Consider the following 27,610-nt stretch of genomic DNA (forward strand, 5'->3'; position numbering starts at 1 on the left):
GGAAGGAGGCAGGAATCCAGGTATGGCCCCTGAGCCTTATGGTTTGCATGCCAAGCCTTTTTATAGGAAAGTGCAAATCAGAGGCCGTGGCTGTCCCTCATTCTCACATGCCCTGGGCTAGCAATGTCAGAGAACATAGTAAAGTCAAATGAGACTTGAGTCACAGAAATCTACAAATCTCCACAGAATGTACAGCAGAACCACTTTCTCCAAATTATGCAGATTCCACAGACTTGTAGGCTGATTTTTTTTAACTGGGGGGGGGGGGGGATTATGCAACTGCACATTTGCAAATAAACATTTTTTTTGTACCAAAAATCCAATTTCATCAATGAGCAGCTGACAGAACCAAGGATGCCTGAACATCTGCAACAGGTTGAAACGGATTTAACAAATTCTATGCATCTCTTCCCTGGGCCCCTTGCAAGGAAGGGAAGGTTATGAATGCAAATATATAAACAAACGCCTGCCTTTCCCTCCAGTTAACACTATTATTTTTAGCAACTGTCAACAGTGTGGGGGTTCTTGCTGGTGCTTCCAAATGTTGCAAATGCACACACCGTGGTGCTGTACATGCCTCTGTGGGGATGGGGAGCATAAAATACTGGCAACAATGCTGAGGAAAGCACTGCTGGTTCTGCAAAGATCCAGCAAAGACCCTGAAACTGGATGAAAGGAAGCTGGAGCAAGTACAAGGATAAAAATGCACGGGAGCAAACTTGCAACTGCAAACTTACATTAGTTTTATATAGTTAGCTGTCAGGGCTTTCCCTATCCATGCTGGGAATTACTGTTTGGTGAGGCTGCTCAGAATCCTCCGTTAGAAATCCCAACCATGCACACACACACACCATTCCTTTAAGCTGCTGTTCCCAGGATTACCCATGAAGTAAAGACCATTCAACTAGTTTAAAGTGCAAATAATGCCACAACGAATATATTCAGGGCAGCTCTGTTCTAACTCTGCAGATGCCTTTTTCTTGAACCCCTCTTGGCACATGCCTTTGGAATGCGATTTCTTTGGGACATGCCTCCGAGAGTTACAGCTAGTTGCTGGCTGAGCCCTGCAATAAAATCTTGGCAGAATCTTCGTCACCAGGGCTTTCAAACCCTCTGTGCTGAACGCCTCTTGTGGGGCTTTCCTGCCTCATGGCCCAGGTATACTCTCTCTCTTTCTCTCTGATGTGTAATATTGCAAAGATTTTAGTTCCTTTACACATCAGCAGAAAACTGTGCTGACCTCTCCATGGCCGTGTAGCAATTTCCTGTCCTCCTTCATGTTAATGAGCCACAAGCTTCCAGTTTGTCCAGCCTTTTCAGGGAAAAGTCCAGTTGCAGCAGGCCAAGACCTTATGGACAACTCATTCTGTAGGCAACCACATGGTCATGGACTATTCTCTGGGGAAAAGTCAGGAACGTCAACTAGGAAAGAGGGGTGCTGGGGAGGGCTGCAGCATTGCAATAAATGGGGAGGAGGAAGTTTCGAACACACCCATACCATGCTACCCCAGTCTGTTGGCTTCTGAACATCCAGCTCTGGATGAGTTAAATTATGTTCCAAAGCAGAATGTAATTCAAAATGTGACCCCAGTTCTATGGGTCACAGCATCATGGGGGAGTAGGACTATCTGGAGACCCTGCCCTATCACAGCCAGCACAGAAAGAACTGTCCTAAACGCCTCTCCAAGGCTGCAAACGGGCCTTGGAGACGAGGGGAAAGAGCCTGCTGCAGGGATGGGAGGAGGCTGGGCCAGTGGCCTATGCCATATCCAGGAGGCACCTGAGTCTCCTTCCTTTGGCCACTCCATCTAGAAGGCTGAAAAGGCCCATTTGGATGCCACGGAGGGCTTGTGGCACGGCAGCCGGGATGGTTGCCACCACCACACCTTGCTCTACACATTGGCTGTGCAAGTTTGGAGACTTCAGTGCACCGACAGCAGAGACCACTGGATTGCTGAGCTCAGTTAAAAAAATAATCACCATTATATTGTATTCATTTGTTTCAGTGGCATAACCGATTAGGAACTGGTTCCTAATACAATCATCCCTGGTCAAGCAAACCTATATAGCTAGACAGCAAGGTTCCTATCATTATTTATTTACTTATCATCTTTAAAGGAAAACACAGAATATTAATCTAATATTCAGCTGGTAATTTACATGAGTCTCAATCTGTAAAGAAGTAAAGCTACAAGTAGTAAGGGCACACAATTCTGGTCACTTTTTAAAAAGATGATGACTATTGATAAAGTGGAGAGATTTTATTACAGTTGCAGCAGGAAAAAAGAGTGTCAATCAATTATAGTTGTTAGGCTTGGGCTATCTGATCAGATTTACCTACTATTTTGGTATTAATAGCACAAGAGCTTCAGTATATTATCCCTTCAAAGTTTCCAGAAAACATGTTTTATTTATTTAAGCATTTACGTACTATTCATTAGCATGGCGCTCTCAGAACAGTGAAATGGCAAAGACATAAAAATAATACTTGGGCTGCAATTAAATGCTTCCTACACTGGGATTTTATATAGAAATTAAGCCAATTAAAATTTGGTTTATGAGTTTCTTATGCGAAGGTTATTTCATTTTGTTATTTGATTTCCCTACAGATATAAGAAAAGATAGAAGGCATACTGGTCCAGCTCACTACTAACATGCAGTTTTTGCTTGTACAGCATAAAGGTGTAACACATACACTGTGATCCAACAAATTATCTGCATAGTGTTGGCTATGCACAGGGATTTTAGAAAAAAATGGCGTAAGAATGGAAAGCATAGTTTGCCAACACCAGTTATCCCAGGACTGAAGAAAATTAAGGAAGCATTCTGCTATTAACCGGCAGGCATGAAAACAAGGGGAAGGCATGAAGGGAAACGAACATGCAGGCCCCATCCGTAGTCCAGGGGAACAAGAACCATCAGTGGGTGTTCTAGAAAAGGGACAGTCAAGTCTAGCCCAAATGCCTGTTTATAGCGTAGTGTTAAAAAGCGGATCTCCTCTCCTCACTGTTCCCTTCCTTTCCACACCCCTGCCCTTGAGTCTCTTGTCTTGTTGGTTTGTTGTAAGCCTGAGGGCACAGCCTCTCTTGCACTCCCTCTTTAATTGACGATAGTTGCTTTGGGAGGCAATTTATCAGAGAAGATAAATAGTAGATAGATAATAGGCTCCAGCCACCTTTTGTTGGGGAACAAATGGAGGCGCTGCCTGGGCAGCTGGAGGGCAGATAACCCATACTAATGAAGCAGACCACAGCAGAACAAAAGGAAAGCATGGGCTGAGGGCTGCTGGTTTGTACATGATCTGGGGCAGGGAGGTTGCACCGTTTATAAGCTGCCTTGAAGAGCATTTGAGAGAAAGGCAGGTAGAAATCTTCAAAATAAGCAGTTTGATAAGGACTGATATCCACATGCTGCCCCAGGTGTAGAATGCAGGATTTTTGGAGTCCATGCATTGTGTGCCACAGGGACCTGGTCCAGCACCCTTCCTGAACAAAGACACTACAACGACGTAGTACAGTAACAAGGAAGGAAGGAAAAATTTAGGAAATGAGCTTACCTATTTCTTCCAGAATCTCTGAATCCTTTTGCAAATGGATTCCGGTCAATTTTTAATCTGGTGATCTGTAACAGGATGCCAACTGAGTTAGTTTCTTTTGTAAATATGTCATTTAATAGCATTTTGTGTAGCTTTTATTATTCTATAATAATAAAATAAAAATTGTTATAAACAATATTAATTTCATGGATGTTTAAGAGCATCTCCTACATAAACAGCTTGTAAACTGTTAGCAACATATACAATAAACACGTTTTCATAAATGAGTATCAACAGTCCTAAATCACTGTAAATTGTGACATACCTGTGCTAATTTCAGAGCATGTAAAATGTATTAGATGGAGTATAATAATTATATATAATTTACAACAATGATAGCAATGGGCCATGTTACATTCAACAAGTGATCACATGGTAAGGGGCAGGTACAAGACACCCTCAATAAACACAATTCATCAGTATACCTCTTCCATGAATACCGAATGCCACAGGGCCCCACCAACAGATTTTGTGGAATTCATTCCATCTGCATTACAAGGATTGTCAGGTGCCTTCATTCCATTATACACTCATTGATGGAATCACATTTTAATGATAATTTCATTCTTGTCTGCACTTCTGGTAAAAGTGGTATGAACTGCCAAAATGTACTCCTTGGGACTCGAGCACATCAAGTATTTCAGTTTCCATCTATTTTTTCTAGCATAATGGATGAACATGTATGCTATATAATCAACTTTATTTTATTGATTGGTTTAATAGTAGACAGCCTTCCTGAAGTTCGTGTCAAGGGACAAGACCAAGAGCTAATGTAGCTCATAAATGTATATATGTAATGCACATTTAGAAGGTGGGAATATTATGCCACAGTGGGAACTGAACAATACATTCAGTTGCAACAAGACAGAAAAGTTAGCTGCTGGCTAGACTAGGTACGCAAAACTGTACTTCATTTGTACTAAATGACAAGTCTAATGTGATTTCTATCTCACATTTTTACATTTATGTCTAACTACACTGAGCTCTTTAGTAATCAAGCACAGGAAAAGTAGTGAAGTATGATTAGTGCTTTAGCACAGCAGCTGCTTCTGGAAGAATGGCAGATTCCTCTGTGGTCAGGCATCCACTTAATGCAACTTTATATTCTGTGGCCAAGGGTCTATAGGTGACAGTTCTCGCCTTGTTGTGTTCAGAGATTTGCTGGTTGAAACTAGAACCAGGAGCCATTACTTGTGGCAACACAGCCCACTGCAAAGGGTTTCAACTTGTCAGCGCACTAAGTCAAGTGGTAAGACACTTCCATATGTGTTCCATAGGTACATACATGGTTACATTACATATCTCATGCGGTCATCAGTTGACTTGATGAAGGGTTTGGAAAAATAAAATACAACTATTATGAAACACGTCTGCTCCCGTTACTTGTTTTCCCGAGTTCCTAAATCTGTTTTAAACAGCATTGTCACAAAAGCCAATGGCTGTAAAAAGCATTTTCCTTTTTTCAGGGTTTCTGCAAAATCACTGCATATTTATGATCTTAAGAATAGTAATATACATAAACAGTTGAAACAGTGCTGGACAATCTTGATATTAATATTTAGTCAGTTCCTGCTGGAATTCTTCCAAACATTTGGGTTTCCCATAGTAACAGCCTGTAAATTCCTGCTGCAAATCTCTTTCAGTTCTTGATTTGTAACAACGTTTGTTCCTCTATGGGATTTGTGACAGCACAGTGCAGATCACTGTACGTTCTCTCTCTCTCTCTCTCTCTCTCTCTCTCTTTTGCTCACTCGCTGTCACATGTGCACACACAAGTTAGATTACACCACCTGTCTTTTTCTTTCAAGCTGATTTACACTGTCATTTTCACTTTCTCTGATGACTTAAAGCTAAGACCACCATTCTGCTAATAAATTGTCATGGAGCTTTGTTGTTATGGTTTTCTTCCTTCGTAGGGTTATGATAAATTACACACACACACGAATGCAGTCATAAGCATTATTTATCCTGATCTTACTTATTTTATAAGAGGCTTGTGGAAGCATCCATTGCTTCAAATTTATCTGCTCCCAAGCCCACAGATAAGACAAAACAAGGTAAAAAAAAACCCTTATACTGGTGAAAGTAGAGTTGTAAGGCAGATAAGTACCCTGATAGGAGAATGATAAATCTGTCTCTCTTGCTTATTATAAAATTCACATATTTTTAAGCACACTTTGATTCCTCCCGATTTCTTTATTACAGTCTTCATATGTTACTGTCCTTCGGACTGCTTGGTAGCATATAAATATAATAATCAATAATAAAAGCCTGCGTGAACTAGCACCCTGCATTTCCATGCCCGCTTTTGCAAGCCTGAAAATTCCTACACATTTATGTATTTTTGCAGTTTCCTTTAATGTAAGACTATTTGTATGTTATTTTCTTTAAAGTACGATTGCATATACAATTTTTCCTAGTGCATGCGTTCTATATGCATCTTTTGATCAGAGAGCTGCATTACAAAATTTGGAGAAGTGAGAAAGTAAAACTTCACTGTGTTCCCATTTGGGAAGTGCAAATTAGTTCAATCCATGTTAAAGTGCAAACCAAATTATTTTATCCCCTGTTCCTAACCAGATACTCCCTCTGTCGGGAAAATAAACATCCACAAGTACCCGCAGTGAAAGAAAAGAGTAAAGTTAGATTTCCTCACTTTTGAAGCACCTTGAAATGCCGTAGAATATTGTGGCACAACATCCAAGAATTTTAGCAATACTGAAGAATAAAATCCTTGAACAAAGCAGAAAGTCCTATATTTGCTTGTTCTCCCTTGTGATCAACGGCCTTTTGCTTATTAAATCTTTGCCCCTAAGCCAGCAAGAAATTGTCAGTGTGTCAGTAATTTTAGTCAGGCACGGAATAACATAAGATGTACAAGCCTGAGGCACTGAACAGCTCAAGTGAGCATATTGTCATTCTTAATCTTGCCTGAGTTGATTTTCTTGAAGGTGGATGCCGAGCACAAGGCAAATGTGAGTTATATACTGCTGAGCCCAAAAGGGCTCAAAAATCTTTTGAGCAGCAGTAAACATCTTGATTTTAATGCTATCTTAATAACGTATTATGAACTACAAATATGCATTGTTATCTTTTGTAAGTCCAGTAACATTTTACAAAATTTGGAAATATCCCCATCTATGCAAATAGCAAATTTTACCAAGTTCCAAATTATATTTCTGGCTCATAAATTTTAAAAATATTTTTTTCAGTTATAGGGAAAAAAATCTTCCTCCTCTTCCTCCTTCCATCATTTATCTGTACATCTTTTGATAGTTTTACACTTTTGCTGTGTCCCATATATTCAGTGACTAGCTTTTAACAATATTTATTTTATTATTTCTCTTTTTGGTGGCTAGTAATATTTTGGCTTCCACAAATTAAGTCAAAACTATCTCCTGATGTTTACCTAACACTTCACCTTGCAAATATCCTAAGATAACAACTGGACCTTATAATATCTCATAATGTAACATAAATGTAATTGGGCTTTGCATTCCGTCCCAAGACTGTACTTCTTCAGAACAACTTCATTTTATATGGTTAAAAAAGAGCATTTCTTGAAAGGCTATGCAGGAGTCTCTAATGTTTAAGCATTGTGTTACAACTAAAACAAAACACACACACACACACACAAAATGCAGTCTTCTTAATGATATCACAGTTTCAAGATTTTTTTCCTCAGGTAATCATGAATATGTTCCTATTTTATCATTTATATTCAATGTTACTTTATAAATTTTGAATGGAAATACTATTGGACTAATTAATGATTAATTTTTCATAACTACTTAAGCTTTCTTTTGTAAGTCCTTTAGGCGTTTCCCTTAATGTGCAACCAAGGAATTACAAATACTGAAATCAGTGTTTTGGTGGTTCTTTTCCTAAATACATCAGTCTAATAGCCCTTTTTCTGCTCACCTGTCAGTGAATCTGGTAATAATTCATCAGTTTCATTTGATTTTCAAATTATTTCTGTCTAGTATATAAAACAAAAATATTGTTTAAATAAGGAAGGCAGAAATACGTAACATGTCTGCCTTCTTTGTATAAATAAAGTCATCTAATTTTTGGTTGAAATTTGGGTAATGAGGTTTTAAGCAAAGGTACTTTATGTACTTTTTTTCTAACTATGTAGATACATACATCTTTAGAGGTTTAATATATACAATAATTAGCAGTGATTAATCCCTGAAAATATGTTTCACAGAATAATTGGTCAGGAAATCACAGGCATAATTTTCAGTATAAAGTCTTAATCCACCAAGGAGCTTAAAGAGTCTGTTAATGCTTTGTTGGCTAATAAAAATGAGTTTAATACCTATGATGTCTTAGAGTACAGTCCCATGGCCTTCCAACGTTGTCAGGGTGGGGGGCACAAGATTAGTTTGAGTCCCAGCTCTGAGGTCTCATGACCTCTGAAGGGCGCATCCTACCCTGCACCTCTTGCAGCTGGCATGGGGAAAAATTCCCAGCTGCCACTGTGAAGCTGCAAATTGGCCTTGAAGAGAGGGGAAAGTGGTATGCCAGTGGGCGGGGAGGGGAAGTGGCTGAAGCTACCGCTGCATTGAGATGGCACCCACTTCTACTTCTCTCCCACTTCCTGCTCCTTCACCCAAATAGCCAAATCAGCCATCCGGATGAATTGCAGGGCATGAGTCATGGTAGTGGTGAAGTAGCTGTACACAAGTCACCAGGTGATGAATGGTGGATTGCACCTTGAATTGGTGAAGTCAATCTTTAAATATAGAACAATTTGATTTCTTCCATTTCCCTCTTTATTGACTTTATGCACAATGTAGCCACTTTCATTCAAATTTAGTTGCAATTTCTCAACATGAAGATGAAGATAGTCTTCTGTTACTGTGTCCTGTCTCTGACCTTAGTGTATCTACAACTGGTCTCTACCCACTAATATCACGCTTCCCCCTTTCTTCTGTCTCTTGCTCCTCCTTCTCTAATCTCTGTCACATTTGTCCTAACTACCAGAATTGTCCTGTCATCATTGAAGACCTCTGCTTTTTTTACCACAGTGATGCAACTCATGCAAAAAAAAAAAAAAGGCTTCTTTTTCTATCCGAACACGTATTCACTTTTGTTTATTTAGAAAATTTCTATGCCACCCCATTCGCCGAAGCCTTGGGGCAGCTCACAAACATAAATAACTTCAATTAAAATAATATAAATTAACAGTATAAATTAACACACATTAATTGCTCACATTGCAATGTTAACTTAAAGAGTTTATTCCGATTATATATTCAGCCAATGCCAGAAATTTAATTGCCTTTCTCTTTTTCCTTGCACTGAGGGATGGATTAGGGAAGCATGCAAAAATTTACCAGTTTCCTCTTAGTCTTAATGTCTTATTCTCTTATTACATTGAAAAAATATTCCAAGTTTACATTTTGGAATATTACTGTGTCTTGGTTTAATGCTTTTCAGATGCAGTTCTTGAACTGATAATATAAACATTGATAAAGCTTATTATCAGAATCTTTCCCCACAATTAATGCTATTTCGGTTATCTAAGAACTCAATAATGTTATTTCTTAGGCTTTTTGTGTGATTTCCCTGATCGTAATCATCTCTCTCCTACATATATAAACCAATCTTTCCACTTGGTCTTGTAAAGACTCAAGTTCTTTTATTATTTAATCTGCATCTGCAACATTATTATGTGTTCCACTTCTTCCAGCATCCTGTTTTATCCCTTGTCTAAGAACTGTAACTTCTATATCTCATTGGTTGACTGTGCTATAGTTTTCCAGTTGATTAAATGTCTTTTCTAATTTGCCAAACTTAAAACCAATTTCACTTTTTATCTGAGCAATAGTTTTATTTGTCTTTGTCTTGAACGAGAAAGCTTTCATCTCACAATTTAAAATGACCATCCAATTACTTCTTCAATACATTTTTCAGATCATCTCATGCTGGCTAAATTACCTCCACTGTTACTTAATTCTCCTTAATAAAAAGTAATATTATTTCATTTTGGGTTGCATTTATAAACAGATTGAAGTACTTCGGTCTTATTTATTAATCAAAACATTTGCTTAACATCCCATATTTTCAAATTAAAATATTTTAGTCCTATTTAGCAACAAAAGTGGTTCAAATATTTTAAAGGATACCGCCTTACATTCAAGGTCAATTTGAAAACTAGCATTAGTCACACTTGGGGTCATTTTATGACTCCAGCCCACACTTCCACAGGCCAAGCAAATGCTGCATATGAAGACCTTTGTTACCCTCAAAAGATTTGAATCAGCATAAGAATGAACTTCACATTCTTATGTACAGTTAATTCAAGCTGTAAGTGGTCCTATATGATGCATAACCAAATCTGCATAACAATGTTTGACCCTCCCCAGGCATGTTTTGTCCCCCAGACTTGTTTTGGTTTAGAGAAAAAGACTGGAAGTTGAAATGGGGAAAACTTTTACCAGCCTGAATTTGACAATGTCCTACAAGGACTAGTTTGTAGGTTTGCTTATGTGTAAATTATACAACAAATGTAAGCTTGGGGTTGTCTAGACACCCCACAATGCAGGATGAAGGAATATCAACAATGATTACAATACTTTCCTAAATATAGAAGACAAATGTCAAGACTTTATGGATAAAGTTCTATTTATCACTAATAAAACCTGTACTATCTTACCTAACAGGTCAGTGCAGATTAGACTAATAGTACTACTGTGATCAGCACTAGGTATTTTCTTACTTCTTAACCCCCCCAGTCCCTGTCCCCACCGTATCAGCCAAGCAACCCCTTCAGTTTGCTTACATCTTCTTGGAGGCATCTCCTCATATATAAGAGGAAAAAAGGACAGCATCCAATGCTTATCATCTACAATTTTTATAAGCACTTTATAAGTATGCATACACATACTATCCGATTAACTTAGCTAACTGTATATTCTAGCCCCAACAAGATAATAATAGTACAGAAGAAATGAGAAACATCGTAACGAAGTGAATGGCTCGAGTTATCTAGCAATATTGTGGCCCAACTGAAAATTTGACATAAAGTACCAATGATGTAGTCAGACTGGAAAATATGAGTCCCTGGTGCTCATTAATGCTTTCCCTACATGTGAGGTCAGCATTCAAATCCCCCGTATTCTAGCTTGCATTTTAATCTGGGACTCCTCTCTCCCCCACACCACCCTCTTCTCTTCCCATTTCCTCCCAGCCTACTTCCCTAACGGCACTCCAAGGGCGAGTCTTGGCAACTGGTGAGAGGGGAAGGAGAAAGCTGTTTCCCCATGGCTTCCTTCTACAGCATTTGGTGCACTGCCATGCAACAAACCAGGCCAAGCCGCAAAGAGCGTATACGAAATGCAGCTATGCAAGGGCTGTGTAGTTTTTCCAACCCAGCCCAAAACAAGAGTGGGGGTTCTCACCTGTCACTACCAACCAACCCCATAAATAGGCAAAACACTAACTGCAACCCTGTATAGAGCACACAGACAGCCTTTTTCCATACATTATTGCAGCAGGATGCAATTCTTAAAAATAGAAATGTAGTCAACTCATAATTTGGATGGCCTTCTCCCAATTAGATGGCAACTCAGTCCAAGCAGCCTTCTTGCTTGGCATCGTTTGCCTGCCAGCAGCCAGGCAGATGCTTCCCAAAGGGTCACAAGTGTAGCATGATGAAATATTGATCCACAGCACCTGGTATGAGGAGGCATTTATCTGTGTGCTGATCAATTGAATTTACTCTTTACACTTCATCTAATATTGTTGGAGAGTTATAGTAGCTACCATAAAACGTCATGTGACAGTGATTTCCATAGGCAGATAATTGTGGGGGAAAACCATATGTTTAGATCCTTTAAAAGTCCTTTTGGAAGGAAGGAAGGAAGGAAGGTTAGAAGGAAGGTCAACCCTGTTTGACTACTCAGTTACCTTTCCCATAAAAAGACAAGTCTGCTTGTCACATATTTTACACATGTCCTCAGGAAACTTGCTTAAAGAGTGTCATGCCTAGCAGGGGCAGAAGATGTTTTCCTGCATTCTCACCAGGCCTTCCCCTTCTCTTAACCCGAGGAGCTCTCCATCATTCTAATTAAGGTGCCCCACTATGAGGCACAGCTCAGCTGTGCCTCTGCTTACATAACTGCATGGAAATTGTTCTTCCATTACATAGAGGCTGGAAACTATCTCCCCCCCCCCACACACACACACACCAGGAACTGACTGGGCAAGCTATTCCCCCTTAGCTCTGCTTCAGGTGGCAGAACGGAAATGTGCTTTCTGTCCTGTGAAAGGAGATACTATCAACTGACTTTTTTGGTTTATGAGAGGACCAAGTTGAGAGGTGACACATCAGGTAGGTCTTCTTTTCATTACCTGCTGATTTTGGTAAGCAGTGACTGTAGTGAAGACTGTCTCTGGGAAGTTGAAGGTTTTCACCCCATCACCTGTGGGGACTGGCTTGGTGGGAGACAGGTCGCTGCTAAAGTCCTTGCGGATAACATGGACACGTGGCTGATACTTGTGCATTGAGTGCAGAATGATCTTTGAAAGGAACAAAGGAAAGGCTTAGGTTTGCAAGAGTAATAATTATACCAAAGCTGCCCACTTGTTCCTCCCACCTGCAAACAGATACAATGATATTGGTCTGTGGGTCAGCTGAAGGGCTATTTGAGGTTTAAGTGAGAGAGGCTTGGAGTGGGGACACCTGTGGGATTGCTGCCTGCCACTGTGTTTGCATTTGCTCCTCCTACACTTGAGGTAGCCTTAACTGGGAACTGCTTGGCCAAAGACTGGTTGGGGAGGCAGTCCTGATGCGTTGAAAATAGAAGGTGCTTCGTTCTGACTTACATGGCCTTGGTCATCCAGCTCATTGTTGGTCAGTTTGAGTTTATCAAAACTGACAACTTGTCGCATCCAGGTGTCTCCAGATGCCAGTGAGTCGGGGTGGATATAAACCCTCGGAGGCACCGGGGAGTCAGCATTGCCTGCTACCATCCATTTGGAGCTGTGGTACACATATCTGCATGAGACAAAGACAGACGAAGGAACATTTGTTGCTTGAAGTACGTGTGAGCATGGACACATATACATACCTGGAGTGTCTTTCTCCTTTCGTCTTTCTCCTTCCTTCCTTCCTCCTTTTCTTCTACACCTACCAAATAGCAGCCAGGCTCTCAGATTATATGCACAGGAAGGAAACTATGTGCGTCATCTTTAATGGAAGCCAGATGATACCTGGAACCACTTCCTCACTTTTCCATCTCTATTAATCCTCTTTTCCAATTACTGTCCCTAGGAAACTTTGCACATGGGGCAGACTAATTGGTTAACCCTATTAATCCACAGATGAAAGCCTTTAGATATATTAGGGAATATTGCATTACTTTCAGATGACAGACTGAAACACACTCTAACTGCAAGGGCCTTGTGTTTCTCAAATTACGCTGTGGATTTCCATGATTTTATCTCTCAAAATCCTTAGTTCCATTTTCATTTTAATGTGCTACAACATGGGTTGATGTGCTGGTTAGCATTACCCGATGATGAATAAGAACAATGAGTATAGCTGCACAGATCAGAACATGCCAGAGCTAATGTATTAGCCCAGCTTGAGACAGAGGGCAGGTTCACATGGCATGGCAAACCAGAGTGGTTCCTTACTCGGGGTGGTCTGTTGTGTCATACAAACCCTGTTGTAGTCTTTCAGCATGGTATATTTGGTTTTTAGAAACCACAATAAGAAACAATGGTCTATTCTATGGTTGCTGTGCTTCACCACGGTTTATCTGGCCGTCCAAACCCAACATTGTGGCTTCCATGGACTTGTTATGAAGCTACTACAGAGTTCCCTGGAAAAAGCAGCTCCAGCCATCCAGCATGCAACTGAATTTCAGGGATGACGGCATGGGAATCAAGCCAGCTCAGAGTGTAAACCAGGCTAGCATAGAAACCACCTGCTCATCCAGAAAACACACACACACCATGGAAACTACACAGAGTTGCTTGTCATGACGTGTGAACCCAGCTAACAGCTATCGCTCTGGCATGGGTGATATCTGAGGAAGTTGGATGAAACAGAGGAAGGCTGTGGCAGGCTAACAGGACCTGCCAGCCAGATTAGGATCTCTTATGGGTCTCCACAGATCTCCACAGGCCCCAGAAACACAGCTAGAAAGGAATCTGGCACAGAGATGTGCTACACTGAGAACTGTGTTTCCTTTGAGCCGGACAGACGTCCCCATCCTTGTGATCTGGCAATTGAAAATGGATTGTGCGGAACTTGCAGCACATGTGTGCAAATGGTGAGCTGTGTAAACCAAGCCTTTTGCACAAGTGGGGTCTGAATCTTTAAATGTGAATCCATGGATTTGCTCTGTTGTTAATATTTGCAAATCCAGTATGTAACCCCAGGTGTAGCACGTTCCCTTGGTAAAAACCCTTGTCAGTTTCCTCATCTCACTACTTTGGCTTTCGCTCTCCATATCCCCTCCTTCACAGAGAATTTGTCATTATCAGAGTCATGCAATTCACCATCAATACTATGGCTTCTGCTAGTTGTTTGATTTGCACACCCCAAACAGACACATTGTAATCAGTATTGTTATTATTTTCAATTATGATTTGCAATTATTATTATTTCTCACATGGTTTCTGCAAATGGAGTTGCTGTTTTTAGCCTCTTCCCTACCCCACCCTGATTCTTTCCCCAGCCTAATACATGTAGTATTTTATTTCTTTTGCTTGTAAAGCAGGCCACATTAGCATGAGTTTATTACTTTAAATACTCAGGATTTGGGGCTGCACAAATAACAGCAGTTTCCAGAGCTTTTGTAATAAATAAATAAACTTGCATGAATCACAGCTTGTTTGAAAAGCAGAAATCTGATGCCCTTATTTACATCAGATTGAATCAATGTGGGAGAAAATGGACTTTCACACTTGTCTTGTCTAGTCGCAAAGTTGTGTCTGACCCATCATGACCCCATGGATAACATTCCTCCAGGCTCCCAGTTGCAATGTATGGCTGTGAAAGTTGGACCATAAGGAAGGTTGAGTGTTGAAGAATTGAGGCCTTTGAATTGTGGTGCTGGAGGAGACTCCTGTGAGTCCCTTGGACTGCAAGGCGATCAAACTGGTCAGTCCTAGAGGAGATCAACCCTGACTGCTCTTTAGAAGGCCAGATCCTGAAGATGAAACTCAAATACTTTGGCCACCTAATGAGAAGGAAGGACTCCCTGGAGAAGAGCCTAATGCTGGGAACGATAAATGGCAAAAGAAGAAGGGGACGGCAGAGAATGGGGTGGCTGGATGGAGTCGCTGAAGCAGTTGGTGTGAGCTTAAGTGGACTCCGGGGGATGGTGGAGGACAGAAAGTCCTGGAGGAATGTTGTCCATCGGGTCGTGATGGGTCGGACACGACTTCATGACTAACAACAACAACAATAACAACATATTTTATTGAATATTTCTTTCTGTGTTGCTACCTATTTTTGTATTCTTCTTACCTTATGCACTGCATTCAGAGGGTTCTATGTGTTTTGTGCGTTTTTAAAAGGGTTTAAAGGAAGACCCTTTTTAAAACACATAAATAATGAACATCTCTGTGGAATTTTGATCTGCCAACTGAATTTCCATTCTCTTTACAGTGGATAATCCATTTCTCAATCTTTTTTATTCTCAGAGAAGCCTTTACAGTAGTGCTTATTCTTTAGCAATTCATACCTGTATCGCTTGTTATCCACAGGCACAATGTCCATGGCTATATAATACTGCTGATGAGGATCCAACCCTGTAATCTTCACTCTCATTGCAGGAAACATTCTTCTACAAAAGTGCAAGGGGAGAGGGAGAGAGAGAGAGAAACTGGTCAATGAAGCAACGGTGACTGCCTTAAGAAAGCTTTTCCGGGGAGAGAGAAACGTACCTCCTTAGCACATTAGAAATGAGGAGACATAGGAGGCTGCCTTATACTGAGTCAGATCTTTGGTCCATCACAACATTGTCTACTGTACCTGGAAGTATCACCTGTTACCTGAGTATCACCTATTTAGAAAGGACAGGAAGGGAAAGAGGGAGTGGGGGCGTAGCTTTATATGTCAGGGAAGGGATAGGATGCAGTGAGATGGGGATCTGGGAGAGGCAGCCTGGCTGAAACTAAGGGTTTTGACACGGAGAGGGACCTGACAGTGGGGGTATGTTATCACCCTCCAGCTCAGCTTGAGACCCTGGACAATGTCCCGACAGATCAGATTCCAAGGATATCTCAGGGGAGGGACACAGTAATTATGGAAGATTTCAATCTCCTGGTTATTAGTTGGGAGACTCACTCAGCGGTGACAGCCAGGTCATATTGCTTCCTAGACACTATAGAGGGAGGGTTTTTCATGCAGAGGGTCCGAGAGGTGACAAAGGGGGGCAGAATATCCTCAACTCCTCAAGTCACCCCCCTAGTAGTTGAGGAGCTCCTCAGGACACTGGATGTTACAAAGGCGCTGGGCTCTGATGGGTTACACCCGAGAGTACTTCAAGAGTTGGCAGGGGTTCTCTCACACCTGCTGGCCTCCATTTTTGAGACCTCGTGGAGAACGGGTGAAGTTCCAGAGGACTGGAGGGTGGTGTCAGTGGTCCCAACTTTCATAAAGGGTAGTAGAAGGGACATGGGGAATTACAGACCAGTTAGCCTTATATCCAATGTAGGAAAAACAATGGAAAGGCTCATAATAGCAAGAGATCTAATGCTGCTAGACAGGGAAGGGAGGCTGGCAGCCACACAACACGGTTTCTGCAAAAACAGGTCCTGCCAGACAAACCTTGTGGGATTCTATGACAAGGTTTCAAGGTGGCTAGATGGAGGGGATGCAGTGGATATGGTTTACCTGGATTTCAGCAAGGCCATTGACAGAGTGCCACATGATATCCTGGTTGAGAAATTGAGGAGTTTTGGGACAGACCAATGCACTGTCCAATGGATTAGGGCATGGTTGACTGACTAAAAGCAGAGGGTAACCATTAGTGGGGAATCATCAGGATGGCAGCCAGTGACAAGCGGGGTCCCCCAGGGCTCTGTTCTGGGGCTGATCCTGTTCAGTCTTTTCATCAACAACATGAAAGAAGGGGTGAACAGTCTGCTGATCAAATTTGCAGACGATACTAAAATGGAGGCAGTGGCCACAACTGAGGATCAGGTACTCCAGATCCAAAAGGATCTGAACGGACTATGGAAGTGGGCAGGGGATGACAGGATGGCGTTCAGTGTGGATAAGTGCAAGGTCTTGCACTTGGGGCATAGGAATGGGTGTCATAAGTACAGGTTAGGGGACAAGTGGCTGGAGAGCAGCACTTGTGAAAGGGACCTCAGCGTGCTGGTTGACTGCAGGCTGAACATGAGTCAGCAGTGTGACGCAGTGGTCAAGAGGGCGAACGCCACCCTTGGTTGCATAGCCAGAAGCGTGACTTCTAGAACGAGAGAGGTATTACTACCACTCTATATGACTTTGGTGCACCCACAACTGGAGTATTGTGTTCAGTTTTGGGCCCCTCATTACAGAAAGGATATAGCCAGGTTAGAGTCAATGCAGTGCAGGGCCACAAGGATGGTGGCCAGATTGCAGGAAAAGCCATATGAGGCAAGACTTGAGGGAACTGGGTCTTTTCAGCCTGGAGAAGAGGAGACTCAGAGGGGATCTGTTGGCGACATACAGGTGTGTGAGAGGGTGCCACACGGAGGTGGGTACAGATCTGTTCTCCCCTGCAGAGGAGGGCAGGACAGCAAAGCTCAGGGATCCAAGGTTCAATTTAGATGCCAGGAAGCACTTCCTGACAGTTAGGACCCCGAGGGTGTGGAATGGGCTTCCACGGGAGGTGGTTGAGGCCCCATCGGTGAGGGTGTTCAAAGATAAGCTAGACATGCACGTGCTAGGCATGTCGTGAGCGGAGTCGGCTAAAGCCAGAGGTCAGACTAGATGGCCCAGGAGGTCCCTTCTGACTCGCTCTGTTTCTACGTGGTTCTCCAGAGTCCTAGGCAGATGTCCTGCCTTTCCCAGTTCTGCTACCTGAGTTCCTTTTGGCTTGAGTGGAGATACTGGACATGTTCAAACACCAAGCCATAAGCTGCATTGGGTTGGTTCTTCTGCCCAACAGATGATTGGACTCACCATCAGTTGTTCATCCCCTCCCTCTCCTTCTCCCTCTGTTCTCCTGTGGGTACCCCAGCAGACACAGCGGGAGGACGAATTTATCTCCACTTCCCCTGCCATGAACATAAGACTTCATTGGTGTGCCACAGCATTTTCCCCACCCTCTTTTTTTGCAGTTCATGTAAGCCAATTTGATACCTGGCTTTCATAATCCCTATTTTGACAACCACTGACAGCCCCTTCACAGTGTCCAAGTGGCACCTTGCAAGAGCTGTGAGTCATCAGTAGACTGATTTTTAAAATGCATGAATATGTGCACAAAGAGGTGTGTTCTTTTCATTTACTTTTTTGCCACATTTGCACAACTGTAGAAATTCAAAGTTGCACAGTGTGGAAATGTGAAGCCTTATCCCCCATATCTGCTACCAAGGTACCAATCTCCAAAGAGGCTCTATAGAGGTGTATGTGTTTCTTCCTTTGCTGTATTTCAAGATGCTGCCAAGACAAGAAGATGTGCCAAGTGATTTCTGCTCAGAAAAAAGGATGGTGTGATTTATCCCCTTTGTAGCAAAAACCTCATCTTTTAAAAAAGTTTTGGACCTGTGAGTCCTCAAAATGATGCACATTTTGCACTTGAAAAGGATTCAGAGAGGGCAACAAGGATGATCCAGAGACTGGAAAAAGGCCCAGTGAGGAGAGAGTGAAAGATCTGGGCATGTTTAGCCTCAAGAAGGGAAGACTGAGGGGAGATGTGATAGTAAACAAGTACTCAAAAGGCTGCCACAAAGAAGAAGGCCAGGATTTCTTCTCATTCATCCCAGAGCGCAGGATATGGAGTAACAGGCTCAAGTTACAGGAAGCCAGGTTCTGGCTGGACATCAGCAAGAACTTCATGACTGTTAGAGCAGGAATGCAGTGGAGCCAATTACTGTGTAGACTCTCCCACACAGGAGGCATTCAAGATGCAGCTGGGCAGCCATCTGAAAGGGATGGTTTACCTGGGAGTGAGCAGGGGATGGCCCTCTGACCCCTTCCAGCTCTGCTGTTCTATGATTCTATGTTTTCTAGGCATTCAGGAAGCTACAAAAGCATTCATTCATTCTTTCATTCAAAGTTTTTATATGCCATCCCAATATTAAAAGTCTCTGGATGGCTTACTAAAGACAAAAACCAAAAATAACCAAAGCAACCATATACAACAAACAACACATATGTCTTGTCCCCATTTTTCTGATGAAAAGGAATATTGAGAACTGGTGGAACTCTTTGTCCTTTAAATAGGATTTTTGACAGGGCAATAGGAGCTTATGGACTGGGACATATGCAGCCATATGATAACCCACTATGGATGCAAGAACTCCAGTTATAACCCATGGATTGTCAGGGTGGCTTCTTGTCCTCAAACATGCCATAATGCAGCAATCAGTTTGGGTTCACATCACACAACAACCCACAATGAGCTTTCACACTTTGTAACTCCAGTCACTAGAAATATTATGTGGCCCCCTCCACAACTTTTGTACACCTTGGGAAACTGGAAGATACATCAGCTTTCATCGCATCATTAATTATTTCCAGCTACCGGGCCACCTGTTCACTATTTCAAGTTTTCATTTCTAAATGCTTGTAGACTTTTTTGTTCCCATAGAATGCTTCCACGCCCTGTGAAATCAACAACCCTGTACATAAGCTACTGCCAATTTCAGTTAGCTGCCTGGCAGCCTTAATTTGGGCTAATACCCAGACCATTATGGAAGGCAGACCCTCATTCGGCACACTGCCATCATGTGAAAGGGAGGTTGTCAGAGCATGAGTAATGTTTGCAAAGATGTCTCAGTCTGGACAGCGTCATAGCTGGCAAATCACTTGGCAAACCTGCACAGTGGCTCTTCTCAGGTGGGGCGCCCCACTCACCACCCCAATCCCTGCTGTGCAGCCATCCAACTGCAGCCAAAACTCCTGCTATGAGCTTGCTACCCCCAGGACTGCTGGCTTCCTGTTGCCTGCATTGGCAGTACAGCAGCAGGCGTGACCAAGGCCCATGGGCTGGGACTCCTCCAACATCCCCCAAGCTGCCCACTTTCTTGCTTTACCACTGCCAGTGATGCAGTGACAGTAGCAATGCTCGGGGGTGGGAGGCTCTAGCCCCCTCTTCCTCTCAGCGGCCCCATAGGGTTGCTCTTATGTGGTGCCCCCCATGTGCAGTGGCTGCGCTATCCCAGCCCAGTTTTGCATGCACATGTGTATGCACATGTGGCTCCTGCCCCTCCTCAGCAATGTTGGATGTGGCCCTTAGGGCCATAAAAGTTGTGTTCCCATACTCGGGGGCGGGGGTACAACTTCTTCCAAAACAGGGGAAACACCACTCAGCCTTGTTGATCTGGTATTGAAGCATTCAAAACTATCATTGATGGGGTCCTGAAAAAGCTAGAAACTGCTAACCTGGTCCCTAAATGATCAGATAGCCAATACACAGCCTGAAGGAGAGCCACATGGAGTCCTGGAAGAAGGCACGAGAGCATCAGAGTTCTGTTCTAGATCCCAGACTCTAAGAATAGTTGGGATGTCGATCCCTGATATTTGATGTGAGGGCATTAATACATCTTTGATTTAAAGGTGGTAAAAATTCAGTACCGCTTGTTATGCTTTATTTTGCTTTCTACAAGTTCAGGGAAAGAGCATAGGTTGTCTGGATCAAGTTCTTGCACCGACTGAAAAGCAGAATGGAAAAGAACAGAACTGCTGCACAGGCTCAGACACCAACTAGCAAAAAGGAGTGTGTCTAGCAACCCTTGGTATCTAAATATAAAATAATACTGCAGGTATAAAATATTATCTGCAAAAAACAGGACAGATTTCTTTCTATTTTGGACCTGAAAGTCAGTTCCCTGTGAGCAAGGAAATCACATTTAACACTGCTGAAACCAGCCAGGATATATGAGGTTGGAAATAGTGACAGTTTTTAATGTGCTAAAAGTGGAGCAGATTTTTTTCCACATGTGAACAGGTTGCAAAGCTCAAGCATATTGGAAATTGATTGCCCAAGCAATGCCATCTGTTGCTAATGTTAGCATACCTCAGCTGTGATCCTGCAAAGCTGCCCATAAGCCTCCAAGCTCAGGGGAGCATAAGCATCCTATGTAAGTCGCCCCCATGTGCCTCCTGGTCTGGAAAGTATTGTGACGGCTGATTTCAAGTCCAGCATGTCACAGCCAGGTGAAAGGAGGTTGAGGCACTACCAGGTTATGTTGTATTTTGGTAGTGGTCTGTTCTTCCCTTCCCTACCCCCAGAACACCCCAAAAGCCCTTCTCTGAAGTCACTCTTATGGCCTCAGGGATATTTCAGGCACAGTTCTTTCTGCACCAGTGTCAAGGGGAGGGATCAGGACTCAGATGCACAGCTACAAGGTTGGAGTGATTGTCTGACCTTAAGCTGGGGATCTGAGCGATCGTACGGCCATCTAGGCACGGCCCAGCCAAGCATCCACAAACAATATGAAAAGTGTCCTTACTTCATGTCCAACTTGTATACAACCCTTGGCCAATCATTGGTGGAAACATCATGCTGAATTAGAAGGCCCACAGGTCTAATTCAGCAAGCCTCGTCTCATGTTCTTTTCAGCATTTCCCCAACTTACTTCCTATCTTGGGTACAAATAAGTACAAAGGCAGCTTCATAAGGATCAGTCCTACAAACCATCCTGCAGAAATACAGCAAAGGCCTTTTTGCTGTCTATACTTGTATAGGATTACAAGTGAAAAGTATTTCAGTGATATGAATGTTCACACAACCAATGGCAAATCCATATTTCATTCCGTTTATTGTATTTTGATACTGCCCAATAGTCAAAGCTACACTCATTTTTAAGGATGTGGTTGTTCATATACCAATATTACTGGTCAGCAAGATCTTTCGTATGTCAATCCAGGCAAATCTGCTGAAAGTTTCAAGAAGCAGGGATGTGCTGCGTTAGGTCTGGACAAGACTCAGGTTGAACTGGGCTTCTGCAGATAGTTCTGATACTTGCTGGGCCAAGCAGGCTTCTCTCTGAAGCTCAGGCTGTACCCTGCCTGAAGCTGTCTTCTCAGTCGAGGCCATGGAAAGGCAGATCAAGCATCTCCCAAAACAGCACCAGCAACACTGAGGAAGTGAGGAGAGGTACAGGAACTCCAGGTCCACCCTCTAATTCTAGGCCACAGTTTACCAAACAATCTCTCATCAGTTTACTTTGGGGAAGGTAAGTAAGATGGCTATTGGTCCAACAGGCAGGCTTCAGTATGGGAGAAGGGGAAGGATAGGCCACTATTCATATGAAGCTGGCAGGGTCGATCCCCTCAGAAGGAGGAAGTACTCCTTGAAATTGCATTTAATCAAAATATAAAGGCATGCAGCACAAATCCTGCCGAACCTATTATTTATTTGTTGGTTGTTTTTACATTTATCAGCCATTATTCCCTCCTAAGGGGAAAATATTCCTGTTAAATATGTAACAGGATCTTCCAATTCCGCCAAAAGAGGAAGAAAAAGTTAATGTTGTTTTAATTCCCCAAGATAGTAAATGGGAGGTACAACATTCCAGATCTTGAGCCTAGGTCAAAGCATGTGAATCAGTCCAAGCAGAATTGTGCCATTTCCCAAATGTTAAATTGTACCTGAGTGAGAATTTTGAGCCTCTCCAGTGGGAAGCATGGAAAGACTTTTTCAGCCCAGTTCAGAATGGCATGAAAGGAACTGTCTGTAGAAATGTGTGATCTATTGCTCCACCTAGCTGCTGCTTCTTTCCATTCATTGCCTTATTTTTTATTACTTTTAGCACAAGGAATATGTTGACAATTGCTTTTTAAGAGGCATTCACAGAAGCACAAAATACCCTTGCTGTTGCCAAAAAGACATGTGGCCAAACAAAAAGCATTAAAATACTGAGGCAAGCCCTTCCAAAATTCCATTTTGAGGGAAAGGAATTGTCTATTTCATGAGGAAGGCTTTCTAGCTGAACATGGGGAAGATGAATTATTCTAGAGAGGCTGGAAGGCATTGCAGCCTTTCCACCACAAGAGACTGCTACATCTGCCATTTCCGGTGGGCACAGGAAGATCTTCCTAAGAGGAGAGAGGAGGCTTGGAGTATGGCTTCAGGGGAGGATGGGAATCCAGATGCAGCCCTACTTTTAGGCAAGGGGGGCAAAACTATTCCAATGCCACTATGGCTGGCAGAAAGGGTGGCAGACAGGTCTGGCTCAGTTAGGTCTGGCTCATGGGACACAAGCCACCACGCAATTAGGTCCACTGGAAGGAGTGGGCAGCATGCCTAATTAGTGGAGTTGTGTTGTGTTGATTTATTAATTGGTAGAAGGGCAATTTGGATGCTTGACTTCCTCTCACACTGGAGGAATTCAGGATTATCTTCAACATGCCTTCCCTAATCGCAATCTGTAGGCTACAGGAGGTTGCCTTCAGAGCGGCTACCTGTAAGATACTAGTGGAAAGGTGAAGGACAGTCGAAGCATTACTCTACATTATAGGAAATTCCCCTTCACGGGATCCTGCCATGACTGTGCGACCCTTGCTCTCTCTGTGAAGAGTATTTGCATCTGTGGAAAAACTTGGTGAATGAACGCTTGAACAACATGTTTAGCTGAGGTTCTAGGGTGGATTTTTCTAAGACATGTAGCTTCACTTCACAAATTATGGCACTTCCTACAGACATGCATGGATATTTGCCTTGATCTGCCAGATTCAAGATTCGGGGAAATGCCATACTTAAACCCTGGACTGTGGCTTAGAGGCAGTTCTCTCCTCAACTAGAAAACAGTGCTTTATGTGAAGGGACAGATCAAGAATCAGTTGGCATAGTCAGATGACGACTCCAATTGCCAAAGTGGGTAGTTAGCTCCCCATTGCTGGAGGCATTCAAACAGAATGGGTAGCCATCTGCCAGGGATGCTATGAGCTGCAGGGGTGCACAGGACATTAGATTCCGGGACCTAGATGGCCCTTCCGACTCTCTGATTCTGGGACCACTTTGGGAAGGAAGGGCTGGTGTTGAATGCAGGCCCTGCACTTGAATCTTGGTCTACCTGACTGAGGGCATGAACGTATGAGTGTTTAAAGCAAAAAAGGTCCTACAGTTTTCAGCATCCCCAAGCCAGATCCCAGCTGGCTAGGGAAGGCTGGGAATTGTACCGCTGGTCATGCTTCAGGTAGGCTAAGATTTAGCTCACTTATATATCCTTGCTTATAGTGCAATTCTATACCTGGGTACTCAGGGGTAAGTTCCCTTGTTTTCAGTGGGGCTTACTCTTGAGTATAGGATTGCCAGGAAGCTCCTTACGACATTAACCAGTGCTGTAGAAGCATCTAGCCCTGATCATACTATTGGGAAAAACAGAGTTGAGCCTCAGAGCTGTTGTCTCAGCTAACATCAAGAGAAGAGGGATGAAATTTCCATGATAGGTTCCACTGGCACATGGGCACGGCTTTGCATGGTTAGAACAGCTCTAAGTTCGATACTGCAAAACCTTCGAGAAACATCACTCAGCTGTCAGAGTTGGATGGACTGTGCCCACCCTGTCTAAGCGAAAGCCCACCTGGTGGCCCCTCCAGGCACACCTCCTGCCATGGGGCTCTCTGAGAGGTCTGTTTGCTTGATCTCCCTGAAGCAGGGTTGACCCACTGCAGAGAAGAGGGAGCAGCTATGTACTTTAACACCTTCCTCTGGACTGTTCCCCACCGCCCACCCCGCAGGCTGGAAATCACTAGTAAGACTAGATTTAAATCGTGGTTTCTGACATAATTTGCACACATGCCTGCCTTACCCACAGGTAGAGGAATGTCATTAAAATATTCCCATACTGGGTCTCTTTTACATTCTACTTTAATTATGGTATTTTACCTCCAGGAAAAGAATAATATGATAAACCTCATGTTATACACAAAACGATCCAGAGACTCCTGGAGTATTCGGCTCAAAAGGTTTCACTTTCATTTTTACTGCTTCCCCCACCCCAACAAACTCACTTAGGTTCTTGTGCAGCTCTATTTCACTGCCAGCAATATTCTATTTAATGAATTTTTTGGACCTTAGCGCTTAAGAGGTAAGGAGTTGATTCTTTGTAGATTTGCAAAGGAACAATGGGATTAAGGTCTTTTTCTCAACTCTGCATGTTTCGTTTATAATGTTTTTGCTGTGAAGAAGAGGCATGTGATCTCTACAGACACAAATGCAAGGTTTTGAGAACTGTACTATCACAGATAGTATCTTTGAGATACACAGAAGATACTATCTGTGATAGTATCTTCTGGGAGGAAAAATTGCCCAATAATCTTACAGAAAACTCGAAGAGCACAACATTGTGAATGGATTAATGGAACTCATTTGCCAAAAAATTAAACATTACATGAATATACAGCCTCCTGATACATAATTAAAAATTAATCCTTATTTCATGATGAATAACCTTTGGACTATAATATATCTTCAATAGCAAACTATTTTTAGATAGAATTTTCTTCAAAAATCATTTTATTTTAAAAAATCTAATTTAAATTTAAAAATCTGATTTAAATAAAAATCTAAATGAAATATAACTGGTTTTTTTAAAAATCATTGATTTTTATCCACCCTGTTCCCTCCGAGGTCTAAACTGTGTCAACAGTTAGCAAAGCTATGTTACGGACATGACTGAAGAAGGTACTGCAGAGTTCAAAGGCGTGGATGCATTTTTAAAAATCCAGTCGGTTTGAGAGGCATATCCTTGGGATTCCACTAGAGTTCACGGCAGCTTCCAAGAATTTAGGTTTCATGGTCTTGGCACCATGGTACTGACAGACAGCAACGTATCTCCCTCGATTATTATACATTAAACACATGGCCACTGATGTAAAGGCCTACCTTCATTTCTCTCTCCCCTGCACCCCTTCCACACATGCATGCTAAATGAAAGATGCAACAGCTTTGGTGATCAGACTTCCCCAAACGAGGGCAATGACCCAGGCACCCAGGGCTTGAAGGAACACTACTAACTCCTAAATTGAAATCAGAAAGGAACAGGGAGACAGTCAAGCTGCTTCACCAGAGACAAGAGAGGATCCCAACACCCAGTCCCGATTCACAAGATAAAAGCAGTGTTTTACCGGTAATTCTCAACCATCTCCAAAGATGGCATCATGCACAACAGATTGCAGGAATCCAGCCTGGAGCCATCCACAGCATGGAGCACTGACTCTGCAGAGAAGGTCCGAGGCTCAGCCGGTGGAAGGTGCTCTGGGCTACTAAGGGCCCCTGGGCCTCCAGGGCCAAAGATGGATCCGTGAACATTCCTAGGCTGCAAAAGGGGGGCTGCGCCTTCACGTAGAACAGCTTGAGCACACCTCACTGCACAGCGGAGCCACTCAGCCACAACACTTCCAGTGCTGCTGATGGCACAAGATCTTTGGTCGTGCCACAGAGACATGTTCACAGGGCCATGAGGAATTAATTCTTTGGGAAATGTGTGCTCCTATTTTGGCTCCCCCTTAATAGTGAAGGACTTGTACTCTAGGGCTAATGGTTTCATTTTACATAAAGTCCAGCTCATGTGCTTTTGCAAAATGTGTCCTTCTTTCGTTCTACCCAAGAGCGGTTTCCACTACGCACATGTCTGCAGCAAAAAGACCATCTCAAAACGTGCCCACAAAATAGCCGTAACTCTTCCTCGGGCTGTGCTGACAGGGCAACAATTCCTACAAACCCATCAAACATGCTCTGCCTGAGAGCTGGCGAGATGCCCGAGAGGCTGTGCAGATGCAGAAAGCACCAGGTGCAAGAGGGCACAGAGGCAGCCGGTCCTGGAGCCTGGGATCACTGCTTGCCAGCTTCCCAAGGGACGTGTCGGCACTGCAGCCCAGAGCTGTGAAGTGGGGGACCACGGAGCCAGCTGCAGTCACAGCTCAGCAGCTGGGAAACCGGTGCAAAATCCTGCCCCCCCCCACCCACTCCAGGCAGTCATGGGATATTTGCTGTACGTGTTAATTGGTGAAGGTTTCCAGTTTAAGACAGGAGGGCCTTTGTGCAGCCGATATGGGCCTCGTACTCAGCTCCCGCGGGCTGCACAGTGGAGCAGGGTCAGCCCAAAGGCTGAGCGGTCGTGCTCGTGGCGCCCACAAAGCACCAGCGCCTTCGTCTCCCAGCGCAGCTACACACCATTGCAGCATCCACACCCCACACTTTAGCCAGAAAGGCTCCTGCAGCAGCTGGCTGAGATCTGAACCATGCCACTCCCTGCCCTCGTGCCTTAAGACACAGCCAAGAATGTAAACTTAAGACATGGCAGAGAAGGGAGATCAAATGTGAAGGGAGGGTAAGGAGGATCTGCTTAATCAACACCAACTGACACCAACTTCAAGAGAACGTATTGGTGCCATTTACTTCCCCTTCCTTTCCTGCTCATGAGGCAGCTGACTGGCATGGCCTCCGGGTGGGGAGAGGGGCCCAGTCCTGGCTTTATGCAGCAGCAGAAGCAGAAGGTGGGGGAGACAATGGGGGGGGGGGCTCCCCAGACACACGTGCCTGTCTTGTGCAGCAATGATAACTCCAGATGAGGGTGGGCTTGCCGGCTCTCACGCATAAAAAGCAGCACCCAACTAATCCGAGGGATCCAGATGAGCATCAAGGGATGTGCCCCCACATGCAAAGCAGCATCAGCAGCACAGATGCCCAGAACACCATTCCTTAATCCTGATGTGAATTAACTCTCTCCCAAATGCTAAAACCATTTCCAAACTCTCAAGTTCCTTTCTTACGTTTTGCTCTACACTTCTGGCAAGGAACCCCGGGTGATGCTCATGGCTCTCTGCCCTCCCCATGTTATTCTCAAACCAAGCCAATGTGATGGAATGAGCACCGAGATGAGCCT

The 27,610-nt window shown here is 43.3% G+C and overlaps 1 protein-coding gene across 1 annotated transcript in view; it reads right to left on the minus strand.

The window, feature by feature from the left end:
• The window catches only part of TBX15 (T-box transcription factor 15), a 114,949-nt gene that overhangs the window by 23,228 nt on the left and 64,111 nt on the right, over nt 1-27,610 (minus strand). Inside the window, exons 4-7 of the mRNA XM_044449656.1 lie at nt 15,304-15,405; nt 12,431-12,602; nt 11,957-12,124; nt 3,557-3,621 (exon numbers count right to left, since the gene is read on the minus strand). Of these exons, the coding sequence (XP_044305591.1) occupies nt 3,557-3,621; nt 11,957-12,124; nt 12,431-12,602; nt 15,304-15,405 (507 nt within the window). The remainder of the gene's footprint in view (nt 1-3,556; nt 3,622-11,956; nt 12,125-12,430; nt 12,603-15,303; nt 15,406-27,610) is intronic.

This window comes from Varanus komodoensis, unplaced genomic scaffold (genome assembly GCF_004798865.1).
Source record: "Varanus komodoensis strain SLA01 unplaced genomic scaffold, ASM479886v1 scaffold60, whole genome shotgun sequence".
NCBI lineage: Eukaryota > Metazoa > Chordata > Lepidosauria > Squamata > Varanidae > Varanus > Varanus komodoensis.